The sequence below is a fragment of the Aphelocoma coerulescens genome, chromosome 8 (genome assembly GCF_041296385.1).
Source record: "Aphelocoma coerulescens isolate FSJ_1873_10779 chromosome 8, UR_Acoe_1.0, whole genome shotgun sequence".
Lineage (NCBI taxonomy): Eukaryota > Metazoa > Chordata > Aves > Passeriformes > Corvidae > Aphelocoma > Aphelocoma coerulescens.
In genome coordinates, this window is record NC_091022.1 from 16,781,322 (window position 1) to 16,802,942 (window position 21,621).

The window sequence follows — 21,621 nt, forward strand, 5'->3', positions numbered from 1 at the left end:
TGGGTTCCACTGCTGCACCGTCGGACTCACCCTCTTTGGGGCAGGGAGAGGTTTTTTCACTAGCTGAGGAGGTGTATTCCCTTAGCAATTGGCATATCTCCTGGCGCACCTGGCCCATCTCCTGGCACATCTCCTTGCGCACCTGGCCCATCTCCTGGCACATCTCCTGCATCCCTTTCGCCAGTACCCCCACCCATTTCGGGTAGTCCATTTCTGAGGTGGGCTGTTGGGCGGTATCAGGTTGTGGGGCAGGGTCTCTAGTGTCTGGGGCTGTGTCAGGCTCTGGGGCTGAATCAGGCTCTGGGGTAGGATCTCTAGTGTCTGGGGCCGTGTCAGGTTCCGGGGCAGGATCAGGCTCTGGGGTAGGAACTCTACTCTCTGGGGCCATGTCAGGTTCTGGGGCAGGGTCAGGCTCTGGGGCAGGATCTCTAGTCTCTGGGGCTGGTGTCTGGGTAGTTATCCAAGCCAATCTCAACTTATCCTTGAATGCTAAATAGAGTAGGCCTACCAGCAGCAGGTGGTTAGTGTTCAGAAGGAATCTAAACCCTTCAAAAATTGATGGGGTGGGTCCAAATAACTGGTTGAGGGGTTGGGGGAAAACTTCCCCTGGTGTCATTTCCTCACAGAAGGTACCATTGTTAACATAACCCCAAAAACATGCGCTCAGTGTGTGATAGCCATTTATCCACGTGCCCACATTCCGGAGGAAGTTAAAAACCCATGAATTCCTCACCTTCTCGACCCACAGCACAAGCTGGATAACAGCAATGGTAGCCTTAGTGAGAGGACCCATATTCAAGTAGGGAGCTGCAAAGGGGAAGAATATAGCCACGGCCACATGCCACCCGAACCAGGGCAAAGCAGACCACATAGTGCTGCCTACCAAGGTTCCTATATCCAACACACCGAATTAAGTTATCCAGGAACTGTTATTCCTTTTTCACCTCTCTCTCTTAATGCCCTCAGGCCCCACGTTGGGCGCCAAGATCTGTCTAGGTTTGAAAGACAGGTGTCTGCTAAGGAAGGCAGAAGCCTCCCTTGGAGTGGCAGATGTAACCCCTTTCCCTCTGAGTTATTATAATTTTGAAATCAAGGGTCTTTAGGCAAAGATGTGGGAAAATAGGAATAACAGTTCTTTACTATATATATATATATATATATATATATATAACTAGTCAAACAAAACAACAACAACTATGGCAGTAACAGCAAACACAAACCCAGTCCCAGCCTTCTCGGCTGTCAGGCTATTTCCCCTCGGGTGCAGTTCCGCTCGCAGCCGACAGGGATCGCTGGTGGCTCCCGGTGAGCAGGGCAGGTGCGATGGTTCCCCCGCGGCTGCAGGGGGCGCTCCGGAGCGAGCTCGGGGAACACGTGGCTGCTCTGGCGCCCTGGGATCCCGGGGAAGGGTGGAACAAAGGAGCTTCACAAACCGGTGGGCAGCTGGTCCCGGAGTCTCGGAAACAGCAGGCTGGACTGGTAGGCTGGAGCGGCAGGCACAAACACAAATCCCGGGTGGCAGACGAGATGTATCCAAAAGGGGAACCCCCCGGGGCTCCAGGCAGGCAGGGCAAGCACGGCTACAGCGTAGCGAAGGCTCGAAGCAGCAGCGGGGTGGGCGGCCACAGCCCCAGCCTCCAGCAGGGCAGGGAAAGCAGCCCTGGGATCCCCGGTGTTGTTCCCAGCAGAAAGGAAAGACGCCGAAAACGGGAACCAGCAGCTCTTCTCTCCGCGGCTTCTCTCTCCAGACGCTGAGAGCGAACTGAACTGCCCGCCAGGTGAAAACAAAAGCCTGGACGGGCCCTTTTGTCTTTTCTTAAGTATGGCTATCTCCTCTCAAGTATGGCCATTTATCTCCTAGCAACATGCTATGGGAAAAAATTCCTTTAACAGAAAAAAAACTAGGACTAAACTAAAACCCCAACAGTGTTGCAAATGTAGCTTGTTTTACAGGAAACCAAGACACTTAAATGAGTGCAAAGAAGTAATGAATGGTTACTAAACACTTGAAATTCACACTTTGTAACATTGAGCAATGCTGCAGCAACAGTTTAGGTTAGGCTGACATTTTTTGTAAGTCAGTATGACTTGCAGAACCATTCTGTTAAGACATGAAGTTTTAATCTTTAGGTTTTTTCATACTAAATTAAACAGTTTTAAGACCTACATAAAATCCACTCCTGCAATTCAATGTTATTAGAATGTGAACAAGGTACATTTTGCACTTTTAAATAGTGATTTGACCTTTTGGCTTTTCTTGCAAATGTGATCCAAACATCACTGATGTCACTAGAAATGTCACTTTGCTTACTTATAGTGGCTATTTGGTTGGATCTCTTTGCATGTATTAAATATTTGGACAAGAGCACACATGACTGTATTCTCTTGTAGCCTAGGGGAATGCAGTGATTTGGTTGGGGGGGGTCTCCCAAGTCTAAGGTGATTTTCCTGAGTCAAACAGCCATATTGGCACATATGTACTCTTGCTACATAAAGTTTAATTATTCCATACAATTTTAAATGGTTTTACCCTCAAAGAGCTGATACAAGCTTGGATCACAAAACCCAATAGTGGAATAACTGGAGCTTTCATTCATGAGATGGGAGATGTGGACTGAAATCACTTCACAGAAAGGGAAGGCATCTTGAGTGAATACTATAATGCTGTTTGGTAAAATGAGAAGGGAGAACCCTACCGTACTTTATAGTGATGTGCTAGACTTAATAAATTCCCAAGTCATCTTTAGAATTACATAAGAAGCCAGGGCTTTCAATATTCTACAGAACATTCCAGCAGAAAACACACACATCTTTTCAGAAGAAGATGACTCACAAAACTGTCAGACCATTATGACAAACCTGAGTTCTTCTGTAGACAAAGTCCACTGATCAGTCCATCTTTCTTCTGTGTATTTAAATGTATGTGTCCTCTTCTGAATATCTTAGCACAAAATTTACCAATAAGTCTATATGGTCTGAATTAATACATGAAAGGGTCGATTAGTGAATAGCTGGACTAAATATGCAAATTAAAAAGTTTTCTTCAAGGCTTTATATGAGAAGATGTTTTAAAAACTTTATCAATGTCAACGTGTCAGCCTGCATTTCTCTGTGAAATCTTGAAACTGCTCTTTCATCTATGTTGTAAACACATCAACAAGTATGTAGAATGTCTTGACTTTGAAATGCTGTCACCTACTTTCTGTATCGTTGTCAGTAGTCAGCTTGTTATAAAAGTGTTTCATATCTAACTCTGTTTCTTTTGGTAGTGTGTCAACATACTGCATTTTTCAGCTGTGTTCCTTGCTGCCTCTTCCATTTTTATCAAAAATTCTGTGTGACAGAAGTTTTTCTCTTTCTTTGCAACATGTTGATATCTCAGGTTCTCCACTGTCACCAAAGCAGTTGTGCTACTTTGAGGATAAGTTGAGTCTGTGTAAACCATCTTCAGCGTTTTGTGGCAAAGTGCAGTGGGATTTTTGTACTCAAATGTCTTTGTGATGGTGAGAAGTCCCCAGGCTTCAGTCATTGTCTCTACTTCTTAGTTTGGAAGTTTCCCAGAATGTGTTCTATTTAATATTGTGCCTAATCCTGAGATGCTTGGCAGTTGGAAGTCCACAGTTTGCTTGGAACAAACCCATGTGGTGATGGACAATTTCTTAAATGTGAGTGTATTCAGGCATTCCATTCTGCTGTTTCTCATGTAATTTCTTGTTTTGGGGTTTGTTTTCAGAACATATCAGGAACTGGTACAATTGCCTCAAGTGCCCCAACTGGAATCTGAACATCTGTATTTAGTTACTGCATTCCAAAATGCAAGACATTTGCTACTTTAAAGTTTTGAATTATATTTGTTTCACAAGGATTTTCAGTCCAAAAAATACAATACTGCTGGAGTTTACAGTGGTATAAATTTGGTTGAATTGGAAAAAAATATTATGAGACTTGTGCAATAGAATTGGATAGATTTGTACATGAAGGTCAATGAACCCATGGACTATGATGAGGTACTGAACAGATACCATAATCATAGAATCCTTAAGGTTGGAAAAGACTTTTACTATCATCAAGTCCAACCATGAACTCAGCACTGCCAAGTCCACCACTAAACCATGTCTCTAAGAACCACGTTTACAGACCTTTAAACCCCCCGCCCCTGATGGTCACTCCACCACTTCCCTGGGCAGCCTTTTCCAATGCCTGATAACCCTTTTCATGAAGAATATTCAATCTATACCTTGTCTGGCACAACCTGAGGCCATTTCTTCTTATCCTGATATTGGATACTTTTATCATTCCTGTGTGTTGCATCTTGCGGCATCTACAACAAGACAATTTCAAAGGCCAAGTCGCGTTAAGTTTCTACATCAACATGGTTCAAGTGCTGTAAAACACAATTTCCTGGTATCTGATATGAGTCAGGAGGGTTGGCTTGTGTCTGTTCCATCATCTGCAAGGATGAACAATACTTCTTCACTTATACTTTCTGTTGTGTATTACTTGCACTGCAATAATATGTTAATGCTATCCTCGGGACTAGACCACAATTTGTTACCTGTGTACAAGACACACAGTTTTGAACTTAACCTTTTTGTGATGTATCAGTAAATATATTATATTATCAAGTATTGAATCAGTAAATTTAAAATCATAAGGCTTAAGGCAATGATCATAAAAGTTGAAATAGGGAGAAAATATAAACTTTGAAGAATGTATGCTTTCTGCCTTAATGCAAGAAGAATAAACTTCGTTTTTGAAGAAAGATCAGTGCATGAACTTGTTTCCTCCTCTATCAGTATAGATCACATTCCTGATAACTAACATATCATAAAGAAACATTTTCTAGTTATAGTATGTTTCAAAACCAGGTTGACATGAACCAGAGATCAAACAAAATCGGTATACACGGACCTACTTTGAAAAAGCTAAGGATCTGTAGGGTGTTCAGATCATATAGTCTGCAGAAATTTAATTGGCATATTGTTGCTGTTTAACTTAAAATGCACAGCATAGCTACAGTAAGGAAGATTATTAGAAATAACTGAGTAAGTAGGCTGTCATCCTAGGAAAGACAGTTTTAAATTAAAAGAATTATCTTTGGAATACATATGTGTCTTAGCCCTGACTACATCAAGCCATTAATCATACTGGCTGGACCCCCCACACTTTGCATATGGATCACACTGCTGCTTTAAACACTGTTGGTGGTTGAGTTGCTTTATTCAACCTTAATCAGTATAAATTTAATAATTAGGATGTGACCAGGGAAGGCAGAAAGTGAGGAAGATAAACTTTTTCTAGAAATCTTTGGATAAGCATTTCAAAGACAACAGTACCTAAAATATTTGTTTCTTTTTTTTCCAAACAAAATGGAGCAGACACAAAGCCAAGAAAATAAATTCCCTTGAGGAGGAAACGGACACATAGTTGGTAAGTGGCCACAGTGTCATTGTTTCCTTACCTCTCATCTGCTCCTCGATCATTGTTTGCCAAAATAATAAACCACATTTGAACAGATATAAACTTTCTTGGTGAATAAAAATGCTATGTGTAAAACAAAATGTATTCTAAAAATTAATCTTAGACCTGTATTTTCAAAACCCACAAATTTTCTTCTGTTCCTTGAATATGGACAAATATTTATTTTTTACAAGTTAAAAAATTATTCTAGGAAAAAAATCTATAGCTTTCCTAGTACACTTATCTAATAAAAGGAAGCATGCTAAAAAAAATATTACTTTTCAGGAGTTCTGAATCATTTTTTCTCAATTATAGCATTATAATTTCCAATCCAAAGCAAGAAATTTTACTGACAGGAAACATTTTCAAAGGGCATGAACCATCATGGGATCTGGAATCCAGATGTTAGCTGTATAGCTGTAAATAGAATTAATTAATAATAATTTAGAACAAAAAGACAATAAAATAAGAGCATTTGTTGTACCTTATACTTCTGTTGAGAACTGATGTCCACAAAATAGCTCTACTTTAAAAAAATCCATTCCATTCCTACCTTTTAAAAAAGTACATTGTTGGAATTGACAAGATGAAAATAGCCAGGTATTTTCCAAAACAGTGGTTGCTGTTAGAACTTTCAAGTTAGTCATATGTACAAAAGCAGACTCCATGGACACTTTTCAGTGAGACATTTTTTGTTTCATTTTTAGGGGAAGCAGCAATGATTTGCCACCTGGAGGTGTATTCCAAATGAGCAGATATCACTGCAGCATTAATCTCATTTTCTTTCCTTCTGCATATGTCTAATTTCATCAGCTGATTTGGATTTGATTTAGATATATAGAAATTTTAAAGTATCAGTTATGTGAACTATAAAGTCTATACTCAATATATCTCCTTTGTCTATGTGGAAAATTGCTAATGTCTCTAATTATATAGGACATAAATGCTTGTACATGACAAGATTTGTTCAAGGCAGAGTTGTAAGTGTGGAATGTGCTTGTTTTGTTAATTTGAAGCATGAGACTAATACTATACATAATGAAAATAGTTCTTGATGGTCAGTCTATACCTTAGAGGCTCAGTAGGATGAGTTCATCTCTTAAAAGTGTAAGAAAAAAAATATATGGGTAAGAAATTGAAAAAGGAAACAAAGGTAAAAATGTACAGAAAAGACCACCTTCTCCACTTTGCCATGAAAAAAAAAAACAATAGTGCTAAAAATATTTTCGTTTAGCCACATAAAAATCAAAGTTCAAGAGCTAAACTTCCTGGAGAAGCATCTGTTGGGGGCACCGCAGGAGCAGGCTGCTGGCTCTGCCCTGGGGAGCAGTGCCTGGTTTCAGCGCTGGGACAGCCCCTCGGGCGGACACGCAGAGCAGGATTGCCACGTCCCAGCGGGAGCCGCGTTTAGCTCTCTTAAGACCCAATCTTGCAAACACTTTTGCACGTGAGTAATTTCAGCTGCCACAAATCAAGTTATTCACCTGTTTTTAGTTTTTACAGGGGTGGTGCAACATCCGGCCCACATTTGTAAATGCTAGCCAACATGATAAAATGGAAGAAACTCCCCTTTTCCTCACCTAGTTAGGTAACTTCATTTTTGCAGTATTTTTATTTTTACTTTATTTTTCTGGAAAAGTTTACAGGTGCAAATATTTTTTTTTAAATTATTGAATTTTACAATTTCATTAATAAATTGATGATTGCAACCACCTCAAGCACTGGTAAAAATCATGCAGTTCAGGGGTTGCCTGTGACTTCAGGCCTTCTAACATTTCACAGTGATTTCTGCCATGAGGAAGGGTGCTTTTTAGAGACCAATGGTTTTGTCATGTCTCCGAAATTGTGGATAAAGCTCAACAAAGGAAACTGAGAGAAGTCAGCACTGATTGGGAGCTCACTTACATCTTCCTTCTTTTCTGCACTTAATTTATTTGTTGCTGATTTGCTCAGTTTGTAAGTTCTGAAGGAAACTGAACCTTCTAACAGCTCTGTATTTAGCAAGTATGAGAATTGTTCTGTTATCATACGGATCACTGACCAATGTCTGGTGTTCATGATTTTCTAGTTGTGTTGCTCCAGAACATGCAAGTTTATGACTTAGTATGTGATCTCTGTGAGCTGGAAAGACTCAAAACATATGGCAGATCAGATGTTAGGCTTGGGGAAAATCAAAAATTAAACTGTCTCAGAGCAGTTGAGAGACTGCTTTGCTATATATTTTATGTGATTTCTGGGTGTGTTGAGGGAGATGTCACCTAGGGAAAGGAATTGAAGAAAAAAATAGCTTTAAAAAATGAACTGTTTGTATTATGGCTTTAAACATTAAAGTCTGGTCAGCTAAAAGCAGATGTTGTGAACGAAGATGGAAACTTGCCTGAGGCCAGAAGCAAAGAAGGCATTCACTAATAGTAAAAAGGAAAAATGCTTTCTGGTTTCAGAATTTAGTATAAGCAAAAAATGAATGCTTACTGCATGCTTGTAGTCACAAACATTTTCCCACTTTTATTCAGATTACTGAATAAAACTGATGGCTTCAGAATATAATTTTAGACAATGGGTTCATTATCAATCCTGATTGTTTTCTATGTTCTTTATAAAATCTTTTGTTATTCCATGCTGGCCAAGATCCTATCATGTTGGAAGTAGGAATGAAGTGCTTCTCACTTTTGGCTGTCTGCCCAGTAATTAGATGAGGAGGTGGGTTAAAGCATCTAAATGTGTGCTATAAAATTTGGAATATTGTCATATGACACAATTCTGATGCAACTCTTTTAAAGGGAAGAATAAATACAGGAAAGACCTGAATATACACCAGATAGTAAAAATGAACATGATACTTCTTGCATTGAATTCTTAATTGACCTGGGCTTGCACAACTTGAGCGAACACTCATTATGCAAACATACACAATGTCTAAGAATTTGAAATGGAAAGTTAAAAATTAATCAGTATTTTCAAGAAACAAAAAAAATTGATTAAATAAAAATTTTGTTTAAATCAATCAATATTTGAGAACATATTCTCCTTTTCATCTATTTATATTTGAGGAAATACATATTTACAGTAGCTGCCTCGATAGTATTTGTTGAATGTCATGAAGCTTTGAACCAGCTTAGAATTTAGACTTAGACAGTTGTGCAGTTTATTTAAAATTTGCTAGTTCAAAAGCTATGCTCCAATGGCAAGTCCAGAATTTTACGTTGCAGTATTTTGGGGCAGAGGGGGGTAAGCGACCTAATTCTGCATTTTTCAAATACTTTGTAATATTGTTTCAATTCATATAATTTGAGGGATTGTGTTGCACCACTTGAGCGGCAAGGAAAAAACCTTATTTTCAAAAAATCCACTAGAAAGGATAAATATTTTCAGTATCTTTATTTCTTCCTGCAGGAACCATTTTCCTAACTGAGTCATACGGCTCAGGAATCACCAGCCTTTTCTAATTTACACCAGGGTCGAAGTGAGTAAGAACTTTTCAAGAGAGTAATTCCCAATAACTCCATGCTTGGACAAGTTACAAGTCGAGTATCAGTCGAGTGTCTCCACATTCCTCTTTGACAGTTTATATGGGGAATTTAGGCCCGTCCTTTCCCATTACAGGATTTCCGAGTGGGGGGTTTGTCAGGTGCTGCGCCTGGGCCGCCCCTCAGAGGGAAGGCAGCGGGCGTGAGGCGGGCGCGCCGCCCTCCATTTCGCGCCGGCGGGAGCCCCGAGCCCCGGAGCGACGAGGGAGGGCGGGAGGGCGGGAGCCCGGAGTCCCTGAGGGAGCGCCGGCCGCGCACAGTGCCGGGGAGGAGCGGGCCGCCATCGCCGCTTCCCGCCGGCCCCGCTGAGGCTGCTCAGGCGCGCGGCCCCGCCGCGGCCGCCATTTTGCGCAGTAGTAGCGGCGGGAGGCGCTGTTGGTGAGGCGGGAGCGGCAGCGCTCTCCTAAGCGGAGGGAGCGGGAGCCTGGCTGTGAGGGGCCTCAGGGTCTCGCGGGAGCCGGGGAGCAGCGCAGGGAGCTGGGGATGCGCTCCGCGCCTTCGGGGCACCGGGCAGTTGCGGTTTGTTTGGGTCAGCACCCCTGAAGGTTGCGACCTTCCCTTTGGGCCCCTGGAGAGAACACTGTGATTAAATACGTGGTCTGAGGAAAGGTTTTGGTTTAGGAGGAAGTTGCAAAGCAAAGTGGCTTCAAAACTGAGCAAACGCCCTCATGGCTTGCCGTGTTTGTCTGTAGTAAGGTATTTCTTAAAGCAGATACATGAGAGAGGTCGCTCACAGGATTTGGCAAGCACCTCTTAGTAAATGTGAATCAGTGGTCTGTGCTGCTCCTGCAAACACCTACTCCCTTATTCTGCCATCTGGAACATGGCATTTTCCCTGTGGAATCCAACAGCATTGAGCGTGTGGAAAAGATGCTTTGTTTCCTTGCCATCTTGGAAACGTTTTGGGCTCCTCCCCACCACTCCCACCCCTGCCTTTTTTGCTTTCTTCTTTTGCTTTAAAAGTCTAAGAGACTTTTTCTCTGTTTCCTAGCTGAAGCAGGTGGGTGAATGCAGAGCTGCACAGAGTGCATTTCTTTTAGATTTCCAGTCTTGCAGAATGACCATGACATCTCTTTTTATTTTTTCTTTTACATTATCAAGCAATTGGGATTAATAGCGCTAGTCAAAGAATAAACGACACGTAGAGAGCAGGGGCCCCAGAGATCAAACATTGTGTATAACGAAGGCTGTTCAAGGATGGGAATTATAAATCCAAACTATTTAAATGGAAGTTGCATAATCATAGATTGATGATTCCCCACCTGAGGTAGGAAAACCATTTCATACTGGTGTGCAGTATTTACACCTCCTTGAACCTGATGGAACAGTGGTTATTCACTTGGATAGGCACTAACACAGATTATTACTACTTCAATAACTGTGACTTGATTAGTGCTCCTCACAGATACTTTCTGCTGCCACTACTGATACCAAGCCTGAGAGCTCCTGCTTTAGATTACTGACATTAAAAGCATATGAAAGCATGGTGGCAAAATGAAACACCTTTGTTGTATTTTTCTGGGTGATTTCTAAATTCTAGATTTATTAATGTGAAGGGAAAAATGGCAAAACCTGGCGGGGAGGGGGAGTGGCAGAAATTAGCAGAAGTGGTGCTGCAGGCTTACCGTGTGTAGAAGGGGCAGAGACAGATTTCTTTGAAGTTCTTCACTGTGTTCACACACAGTTTTGAATACATGCTCTATATTCTCATGGTATCGTGAAATGTTTTTTATTTTAAATTTGAAACCTTGCTGTGGAATATTTGAAGATTTACAGATTCTGTAAAAGAAAAATACTTTTAGAGTTTTTGATTCACAGCTGACAGTGTACAGTAATTAAGTAAACCTGAAGCCTATTTGCAAAGCACTCTTAAAGATCCCTTTCATATGTTGCTAATGAGATGCTGGAGTACAAAAGAAGAGTCACCTTTGGTTTTGTCTCTGTAGATAAAGAAGAAAGCTTTGCTTTGTTATTTTACCTCCAGAATTGGCCTTTATTGAACTTTATAAACTTCATTTGTATTTTACTATTTGTTTCAGTGCATCTAAGATTTTTGACTCACAAAATCATTTGTGTGGTATTCTTTTAGTAATATCTTTGTTTTTTAAAGTTGTCCTCAAGCAAAATTAGGAGTTTTAAAACCTTTCAACAGAAACACATAAAGAAGCATTTCTAATGCCTACAGATGGTGCTAAATGAAAAACATTTAAGTTAGCTGGAGTATTTTTAATACTAATGTAAACAATAAATAATTTAGAAATAATCTCTGGTCCTAATGTTTCAGAACAAACCTGTTAACAGCATTAGGGTGTCGGGCCCATACTCCAATTACCCAGGTAAGCAATTTGCATGTAGGTTTTAAAAAATCTCATTTGCTTGTAAATTAAAATAATTGTTAGGCTAGCAGTATAATTTTTTTTTTATTTAGGTAACAGTATAATTTTGTTTTGCAAAAATGTGACAGACTGTGATCATAACAAAAACAATTGGAGAAAAGGTATATTGGCTGCAGTTGTATAAAATAATCACAGAATATACTGAGTTGGAAGGGGCTCCCAGGGATTGTCGAGTCCAACTCCTGGCCCTGCACAGGACACCCCAGGAGTCACACTGTGTGCCTGAGAGCACTGTCCAAATGCATCTTGAACCTGCCAGGCTGGTGCTGTGAGCACTTCCCTGGGGAGCCTGTTCCAGTGCCCAACCACCCTCTGGGTGAAAACCTTTTTCTAATCTCCAAGCTAAACCTACCCCGACACAACTTCAGGCCATTCTCTTGGGTCCTGTCACTGGTCACCACAGAGAAGAGATCAATGCCTGCCCCTCCTCTTCCCCTCACCAGGAAGTTGTAGCATGTGATGAGGTCTCCCCTCATTTTTCTCTTCTCTAGCCTTCTCTAGGCTAAATCTTAGCATTGTTCTCAGAAATTAAATACTTTAACATAAACTTTATCTGGATCTTCACTTCTACCCTCTTTTCCTTCCCAGATACGTCATGGTAGTAAAGGTTGCTTCAAGTGCTGCCCTACAGTCTTTTTTAGTCAGAAGTAATAGGAACCATGTTTTATCAGGAGAGAGATTCTCTATTTGAAGAAGAATTAAGAATGCAGTCAAGAGCTCTAAAAGAAAACATTATAGAAATTAAATATTGGCACTTATAACTAATAAACTTTCTATTGCTTTAGACAGGTTCAAGTCTAGTAATTTCAGTTTTATGGTTGCTTGTGCTGCCCTTAGAAGATTAAGAGACTTCACATTTGATATAAAAATGTTCAACTCTGCAGACATGGTCTTTTCACTGGATAATTTATTTTATGAAAAACCAGATATGAGACAAAGGTAAATCTTTATTGTTAGATATATATAATTGTTTTCCAGGTTTTTCCATACTGAATCAATTTACAGCAGCGTTTTTTCTTATGACTCACTTTTTTGTCTACTGATAGAAATGCGGGGCTAGAAATTTCTAGGTCCATAACCCATACTTTGAAATGTTTCTCCAAGCACATTCAATGATGCAGGTGTGTCTTAGGGCTATAAGAAATAGGGGTTAGCAGAGGTTTTGTCTCTTTAATTTTATGTTATTAAAAGTCACATGACTTGAAGAACAAGAATATGTTTTAGCAGGAGAAACAGTGGGTTATTTATGATTAGTGATTTTGAGCTAGTTGTTGTGGAGGGTGCTTAAAAAGTGCTTTTGACCTCACGTTTGTGTGTTAAAAATAGGTGTCTGGAAAATGAAGAGCGTAAGACTTGGTTTATTGCACCTGCTCCAGCTATTGCTGAAATTCCAGCTGCAGAGGAGCTACAGAGGGAACTGGAAGAAAACTCAGCCAACACTCATAAGGGTAAAGTATCATAGAATAGAATCACAGAATCATTGGAAAGGTTGGAAAAGATGTTAAGAGGATCAAGTCCACGCATAAACCTGCAAAGTCTGACTGAATCATAATACTTGACATTGATATTAAATTACTTAACAAGTAATTAGTGTGACAGATCATTCCTCTTTTGCTGTGGAATATGAAATATTCTAGGTATGCAAGTAGAGACAAAGAATGTATTTGAGTTGAGAATGATGGTGTTCGATGTGCCAGGAGCATTTCTCTTTCTGCAGCAGTTCTCTTTAGGTATATACATGCCACAAGTTTACTTGCAAGGTAAGAAGTATAATCAAAATTTCAGTTACTGCATATTGTTACACGAAGCATTGTAACACAGTGTGAAGTGGTTGTAAGGGCATAATGTTATCACATGGATCTGATGGCCTGTCTCCCACCCAAGGAACAGAGAGTTTATGTGAAACTTACTTTTTTCTTCCCTTTTGGGACTTTAATCAAATCACTCAGGACGCCAAATTTGAATCTGGTTATTAGTTGCTGCTATGTGGCATATTCCTAGACATTCAGGATTATCTTAAGGAAATTTATTTTAAAGAATTTTTTTGCTTTATCTCTGTCAACTAGATTTCTGCATTTCTTAGCTGCTGTGCTGATTTATGATACTCTCTATTTAGGAATTATACTAAAACAGAAGGTGGGGTTTTTTTCTACTTCATGCAAGAGTGATTCCATTAAGAGCTATTTATTCAAATAAACTTTTTGGTGTTTGCAGAATTAGAACTGTTGAGGTTGTGTCACAAACAGGGCATTGTAATTTTGAGTTTCTAGATGGATAACATTGAAATTAAGACTGCAAAATAGAACTGTTTTGTTATCTTGTTGCATTTAGTTGCTTATTTCTGTTCCTGCCTTTGCCTTCCTTTTGCCAACAGCAATGCTTTTTGATCTGGTCAGCCAGATCAGGACACTGATCCTACTAAGAACCCTGCAAAATGTGATAGTTAACCAAGAAGGTTATGACACCAGGCTGTCACCAACAGCAATACCACTTCCGACTGTTGCAACTGTAGTGTTTAATTCAGCTGTTTGTATCAGGAACTTCAAGCTTGGTCATTGTGTCATTTTTTTAAAAGACCATCTTTATTCTGGGACAGGGTGAAGAATTCTGTCATACAAACTGTTTTGTAGTTCTGAGGAATAGTTTTTATCCTTTGCTTTGCATAGGAAGGAAAGAAAGGGACCTTATTTTTAATACTTTTTAATTGACAATGCATGCATTACATTCACTAGCATAAGTCATAAAATATGCACTAAAGTTCTTGCAATAAGATAGAAATACCAGTTTATATAATATATGTGAATTTGGCTGATTCAGTGTGAAAGATATTTGATTAAATTACTATGAATAATAATATGAATATTAATGAATAGTAATTTATTGTTTTTGTAGAAGGAAGAAAGCACGAGAAGTTTACACAGCAATGTAAGAGTAACATAGAGGAAGTAGAAGATAAAGCATCGGCACCTGTTTATTTTGGCATAGCCCCTGAAAAAGAAGTCCTGCAACTAAGTCTAGGAGAAAGAGATAAAATTAGTTTTCAGCGTGACAACGTGAAAGTGGTTTCATCTTTTCTCTCTTCTGATGAAAATGAATGTAGAAGAGTAATAGATTTTTCTCAGCGACCACAAAATAACGCATTAAATGATTTTTTAGAAAACAGTGATGATGAGAGTGTCCATTCGACATTAAGAAAAAGGTACATGTCCAGTCAACTCAGATAATTTATCACTGTCAGAATCATGTTATTATTTTAGATAAATCTGTTGAACACAAAAGTTTGGGATCCTTCAATTGAAGATACTTCAGCAGGCTCCAGATGGTAATTCTTTCAGTATAAGGGAAAAAATGTTTCTTCTTAGCAATATTTTAGTACTTTAATTAAATGTGTCCTGAGCTCAGCCTCACTCATGAGAAAAATAAGCATGAGATTTGTTGCACAAAGTTTAAAGAAATTATTAGATAACCAAGCTTTTGGAAGATACTGCTCTGAATTCTTTATCTGCATGGTAACAAGCAAGAAGGCTGAGATCATCTGCTTTGCAGAGCAGAGGTCAGCCAGTCAGGAATATCTTGAGCAGTTCTCAGTGTGATTTCAGTGCTGCCTGGGAGGCAAATAAACTGCTCTTCTATGTCCAGCTCCTCCCACTCCTCAGAATCTGGATGTCTCTATTGGTTTTAGTGATGCAGAAATTCAAAGTTAATCTGCAATTGGGAGTCAGAGCCCATCTGGACAGGCAATTTATTCTTTTCATGTTCTTTCTGGAATGAAAATAAAGTTAAAATGTATCTTGAAAGAGTCTTCAGGTCAGATTATATAAAGTTAGATACAATTGTATTATTTATATTACTAGTTCTGCTTCTAATACAAATGTATATAGTTTTCAAACATTAGATAAACTGTAACATTACAACAAGCTAATGAAACTTCTGGAACTTTTGCAGGTTATTTAAAAAGTCTGGCAATACGTATAAAAATACAGAATTTAAAGCTGACTCTGTTGATATGAAAGAAATTGGTACTTACTTAAATACAAGGGAAAACATGAAAGAAGTGACAAAAGAAGGTTTATGGAGAAATAATCATCATGCTCCAGTAACTAAAGATTCAGATTTTGCTTTGCATAGGGTAAATAATGAGGAGCTTGTGTCTGAAAATGGAATTAAAATTCAATCATTTTCTAATGCTTCAGAGATTCTGGATATGACAGGTAATTATTTTTACTCTATTTCAAGAAAAATAGTCCATTGTCTGTCTTTGTTATATAATAAAAGGTATCCAAGATCTGAGGTAGAGTGAAGAACATTTTCCCACCAGCTCAAGGTGAGATAATTGGCTAAAATTGATAGAATGTATTGCAATCCTGTGGAACTTAATTTTGTTGTTGTTTAATATGAACTGGCTAAACAATTTATGAAGAAGATTCACATTTTCAGAAGTGCTAAGTCATGTGAAGCTATTTGAAAATGTCACTTCACATCCCCTAAGCAATTTGAAAAGAAACCAGCCTTGTCCCTTCGTGTGGTAGAGTTTCATCTTCATTTGAAACCAGAAATTGAAAATGAAATGTTTATTTGTGGTGTGGCTCATATTTGTATCTTTGTAGAAATAGATTTTGAGTAGGAGATACCTGGAAAATGGAGGGAAGTAGTAAGATTTTGATGAAATGATAAAATATTTGGTTTAGAAATTATTTTTTACTTTTAATAGTTTTTAACTTAGTGCAGTTTATTTCTAGATTTTAAACTTTTTGGGACATGACACATCTGTGGAATGTACCTTGTATGCCTGTCTAACTGCTTCAGAAATATGGTGTAGAAAATTAGTTCTAGCAGAAAAATGTAGGGCAGAGTGGTGGCTTAGGATGGGGTTTGGAAACAGGTCAGGAATGAAAAGCATGATTCCTGTCTGATTGCCTAATGAGCAGTGGTGATTCGATTTGTGCCTGTGGGGATAGCAGCGGGTATCATTTACTTTGCCTTCAGCAAGGGTTTTCATAGAATCGCAGAGTGGTTGAGAAACACCATCTTCCACAACCTTCTGTTATCCAGTAGGGATACTGTTATACAGTAGGGCACTGGGAGTGGATCAACAACTGCATGGTGTAAAAATGGCTGGCCAAGCTCAGAGGGTGGTGGTTAACGGGTCACACTGCCCACGTGCCAGCTACAGGTAGAGTACTGCAGGGCCTGCTCTGGAGGAGGGGGTTGACAGCAATCTCATGAAATTCAGCAGGAACAAATCCACAGTCCTGCCGCAGGGAAAGAGAAGAACCCCTGTGGTTCCCCTGGGATGGTGTGACTTGGGGGTAGCCCTGTGGAAAAGTGCCTGGGGTCTGGCAGACAGTTTGCTGAACTTTAGTGAGCAGTGTGTCCCAGCAGTAACAAAGGCCAACAGCATCCTGGGCTTTGTTAACACACCTAGGGAGTTAAGAGAAGTATTATTCCTTTCTTGGCACTTTTGAGACCACACCTAGATATTGCATCAAGTTTTGAATCCCTGGTATGTGCAAGACATCCTTAAACTGGAGTAAGTTTATCAAAGGGCCACCATGATGGTCCTTTCAAATGATGAGCTAGTGATCTCCTTGTCCTATCCCATCATCTCCTTTATATCACCTGGACCTTATGATAGCCTTGAAGCTCCTTACAGAATGCACACCTGGGGGTCAGGAAGATGTTTGTCCTGATTATTGGTTGAAAATGAATCTGGTTTTATAAATGTACTATTTTTACTTCTTTAGGAACTACAGGAAGAAAATTGGAAATTTTGAGGGCTGTTACAGAAATACGTATCCTTGTATTTGCTATATCTGAATTTCCTGATTTTATTACAGTGCTTTTACATTTGCAAAATTATAGTGTTTAATTTTTAGCCATAGGAATTAATGCATGACATTGTAAGAGTTTCAATTTGTAGCATAATGCTGGGAATCAAGTGTTAAATAGGTGTTTATCCTTTTGACTTCCAAAGCTAGAATGAAAATAAGACAACTTGTAGATCATTCATTCCTAAGAAAGCTTATTCTTATTTCAAACATTCAATTTTTATCATCAAAACTTTATTTTTAAAACGTAAAATGTAAAATTTTGGTTTGCATAATATATATTTCAGCCATTTTATATGCAAACACTCATATACACATGTATCCCCATACACTTTAAATAAAGGAAAATTGAATTATTATTTAGTCTTACTATGCAAACGGAATCTTACTTTCTGTCCCATTTTCTTAGAAGAAAATTAACTTCAGGTATTCCTTGTTGGTCTGTACTTAGGTTGTAGTGTGCCTATACTGTATTTCCACTCATTCTTTAAGCAGATTTTACCATAATTTTCTTTCTTCTTGGCCCTGCCTTAAACATGTAATAGGATAGACTATTCATCTCTGTCAAACTTTTTTTTTTTTACATACTCTTTTCAATATTTTATTTCTAGTAACTTGTCAAATGGTGGGTTAAATATCAGAAAGAGGATATGTCTATATTTAGGTACCTTAAATTCATGTAAATACCTTTAAAAAGTCATAATTTTCAAAATGAATAAGGACTCCATTGTTGTGAATTTACCAATTACAGGTCATTAATGCTTTGCAGTTTGAAAACAGATCACTTACTTAGAGCAGCAATTTTAAATAAGTTTTTTCTTAAAAGTACTTTTCTTTTGTCTAATGTCATTTGCTTATCTTTCCCCATTTTTAATGTTTAGCTGTTTTTATTTCTTTACTCCTGTATCTTTTCCTCTGTAGTCATTTACTGTAACATGGATCTGAGGCCTTAGCAGTTTGTTGTTCTTGTTGCTGTTGGTGTCATACCTGACAGTGTGCTCATCCTCAGCCTGATGAGATGGTTACAGTCAGTCTGCTTGTGTGGCTGCACTGCAAGTCCAGACAAGGCTCAGATCACTCATCTGGATTTGTATCAATGCTCTCTTTTCATCTTCCACGTTTTTTAGATGAACTTAAATGTTTGTTGTCTGAAGAACACACATTATTGGCAACTGAAAAATATCTTTAAAATCACAGTCAGCAGTAAGTGATCATAGGTGAATTTGTTTGCTACTGTTATATCTGGACATACAATATTATGCTAATTAATTTGTGTTATATTACAAATATTATATGACCACTGATACCTTAGATAGGCTAACAGCAGTGTTCTGCTTGTTCTTGTATCTGGTCTGTCCCTTGCAGCTTCCCGTTCCATAATTGTATGCTGTTCCATGAAGCCTGTGCCAGGGAGGAGGTTCTTAATTATTGGTACAGTCCTGAGACCTCTCAAATAGGTTGTGGTTTTTTCAATGATACAGAATATATGGCACACCAAGAATCTAAAACTACTGAATCATTTAATAGGTTACTTTTGGATAACTTTTTACAAGCCTGTGAAATATTGTGGTATGTTTTAAGTTTGCATTTAGATTGCAAGAGCAAGATGCACTTACATTCCTAAAATTTTATAATTTGCACTGTAGTATTTTAAATTCCTTAATGCTCTCAAGCAACACAATTTAGAAGTATTTTTAAGGAGTTCCCATATTTTAACTATGCACAGTCAAAAGCTTTGGATGATGTAAGTATGGAACATAAACTGCAGCTGCAAGTAGTACTTTGTAAATAAATTTAAGTGTACTTTGATATTCAGGACATGAAAGGGGTTAGAAAACTCTAATTTATCTAGAACCCCTTCCTGGAATAGTTTATTAGGGTTGTGCTTAGGGTGGGAGAAGAAACCAGAAGAACTTTTAAAATGTTTTTCTCAGTTAAAAATACATTTGTGTGAAGATAAGAATTATATTTATATTTATGCATACAGATTAGTAATATATTTGCATGGGGGAAGGGTGGGTGGATGAGTGAGTGAGTGACATGGGTGAGTGACACTGCGGAGGAGGAAAGAGGGAAGAATCAGTCTTGTCACAGGAAAATGAGGGAGCCTGACATGGACATATCTGGCTTCTAAGATGGTGGAGGATAAAATGTGTGGGAAGGAAGCACAATCATGCAAAACTTTAATTTGTCATTGTTGTAAACTTAACAGTACTTGGCAATTCTTTCCTAGCTTTTATATACGGATAGGAACTTTGTGATTTGTGCTCCGACTGGCTCTGGAAAGACTGTAATGTTTGAGCTAGCTATTACCAGATTACTCATGGAAGCCCCACGGCCTTGGTTAAATATTAAAGTTGTTTATAGTAAGTATTCTGCAGCTTTAAACATTTTGGTGACAGAGTAGAAGATGTCATTCTGCAAATGCAGAGGTCTGGAGTGAGTCCAGGAATAATATAGAGATTAAATACATTAAGAAATTGCAACCGCCTTCATTGTTTAATAAGTTGGTTTAGTGTTTATTTGTGTTACCATTGTAACCATTATTAATATTTAGCAGTGCTGTGTAATTGTAGTGTTCGGCATTGCCTATACAAATAAAAATTAGAAAATCTTGTAAGCAGTTTGTCTTCCAAGAAGGCAAGATGTACACAAAAAGGTAAGGAGAAAGCAAAAGAAACTAAAACAAATTCTGAGTGCATGATTTCTGGCTGACACTATCTTTTGTATGGCTGTCTGTTGCTCTGAGATGAAGATCATATTTTCCAGTATTCCCTTACCTGGCAAGGTTTCCTGCTGTTTTCTGTATACTACCTCAGAGATACCAGAACTGTGATCTTCATGAGTTTAATTGATCTGTGTAGGAATATGAAAATACTTGGAGATAGTCACACCAATTACGTTTTTTTTCTTTCCTTCCTGGAAAACAGAGTTCATATCATGTAAATTGGATTAAATTGGTGATTTTTGTCTCAGTTTTAGTTTATTAATACAGTGATATATTTGACAGTCTTACTATTAAAGGTTTCATCCTTATATTTACAAAAGCTTCATATTTCTTTTTTTTAATTCACTTTTTTTCAACTTCTTACAATAAAGCTAGTGTTGCTTTAGAATTTCTGTATTGTGAACTGATCTTAGAAGCAGGCATGTGCTACAGGTTCTCTGTCAGCTGAACAAGGCTGAGTGTATGGTAAGAGTTTCTGCTTGCTGTGGTAGAGTTGATACAAGTTGGTTGATTGGAACTGTCAGTAAGGAAGCAGCTACCTGCTAGTGGAGTTAGATCTGCTGACCTTTCCAGGTTCCACAATGATGGAGAAGGGGACTTGTCAGTTTGTTGGAACAGAGGTGGTAATCAGACTATGTCCTGCTGGTGTGAGCACTGGTGTCTGGTTCATCAGTGGCCCCATGTATGTGAATTAGCTTGCAGTAGTTCTGTAGAGTTGTTTGCCAGTAGTTTTGCATCGAAGGCTGTAGTTCAGGAGCAATCACTTGCTTCTCACATTCTTGCATTGCTAAAGATGATTAGCTTTGTGATTTTGTGAGTTACTTGCTGGTAGCTTTCTGAAGCTAATTATTTCCCTGATACTCTTATGAGATTTTACACCTCTTTCTGAAGTAGAGACTTGTTCTTTAAATCTCTTCATTTTAGGGATCATTTGCAAGCAAATATGCAGAAATTATTGGTATTCCAGTGGCCCTAACTAACCTAGAATGCAATCACTGCAAGATCTGTTATACTAGGGCTGTTTTCAGGTCAGGCATAGATTGCCTCTTTCTCTTAAATCACTGCATTTTCCATATAGATTAATCATCCAGTATAGCCTTGCATGTGTTGTTAATATCAGTCTTTATTGAGAATTACATCTGATTTCTGGAAAAAAAAGAATCTGCAAAAGTGCACTGTGTATCCTCAGGAAAAAGAATATGAGTAGATTGTTTTAGGAGTCTGTTCATGAGGACCAGCATGAGAACTGCTACCTGCTGTGTTAGCTGCTTGGTATGACCCTACACGTAATTGTACATTTGATTTAGATAGAATACCAGAAGAAATAAAAGTCTGTCTCTTGCTCTTGGATGGTTTCTCATATATAACCTCTCTCTCTGAATACAGAGTACTCAAATCATTCTTAACTGGGAAAAGGTTGGTATTTGAATGATCTTCCATTAGAAAAGATGTATTTCCTGTGGTTTCTTCCATCTGTGAGAAAGCCTTTGATAGCTGAATGATTGTTTCCATGTGGTACTGCAAAAAAAAATCAAACCCAACAGGATACAGGATTAAGAGAGAGCAGAAATAATCTTAATTAAAGGGTTCTGTTTCTGCTTGCTGATGGGAAGAACTAGGGCCCAAAGCTCAACATTGATTGTGCATGTGGAGTAGGATAATAAGGACAGTAAGACCAGTTA

General features: G+C 38.6%; 1 protein-coding gene across 14 annotated transcripts in view; it reads left to right on the top strand.

The window, feature by feature from the left end:
* Positions 1-21,621, top strand: part of HFM1 (helicase for meiosis 1) — a 67,199-nt gene that overhangs the window by 21,724 nt on the left and 23,854 nt on the right. For 4 of the 14 annotated variants that reach the window (XM_069022798.1, XM_069022801.1, XM_069022799.1 and 1 more), the window contains 9 exons: positions 5,379-5,430; positions 6,168-7,048; positions 12,169-12,322; positions 12,710-12,831; positions 14,276-14,582; positions 15,329-15,594; positions 17,128-17,175; positions 18,885-18,955; positions 19,445-19,577. In XM_069022798.1, the coding sequence (XP_068878899.1) occupies positions 12,198-12,322; positions 12,710-12,831; positions 14,276-14,582; positions 15,329-15,594; positions 17,128-17,175; positions 18,885-18,955; positions 19,445-19,577 (1,072 nt within the window). In that variant the 5' untranslated portion in view covers positions 5,379-5,430; positions 6,168-7,048; positions 12,169-12,197. Of the gene's footprint in view, positions 1-5,375; positions 5,431-6,167; positions 7,049-8,858; positions 8,924-9,270; positions 9,988-10,051; positions 10,255-10,296; positions 11,324-12,168; positions 12,323-12,709; positions 12,832-14,275; positions 14,583-15,328; positions 15,595-17,127; positions 17,176-18,884; positions 18,956-19,444; positions 19,578-21,621 lie in introns of those variants that run through there. The other 10 variants (XM_069022795.1, XM_069022807.1, XM_069022806.1 and 7 more) reach the window with 7 other exon arrangements.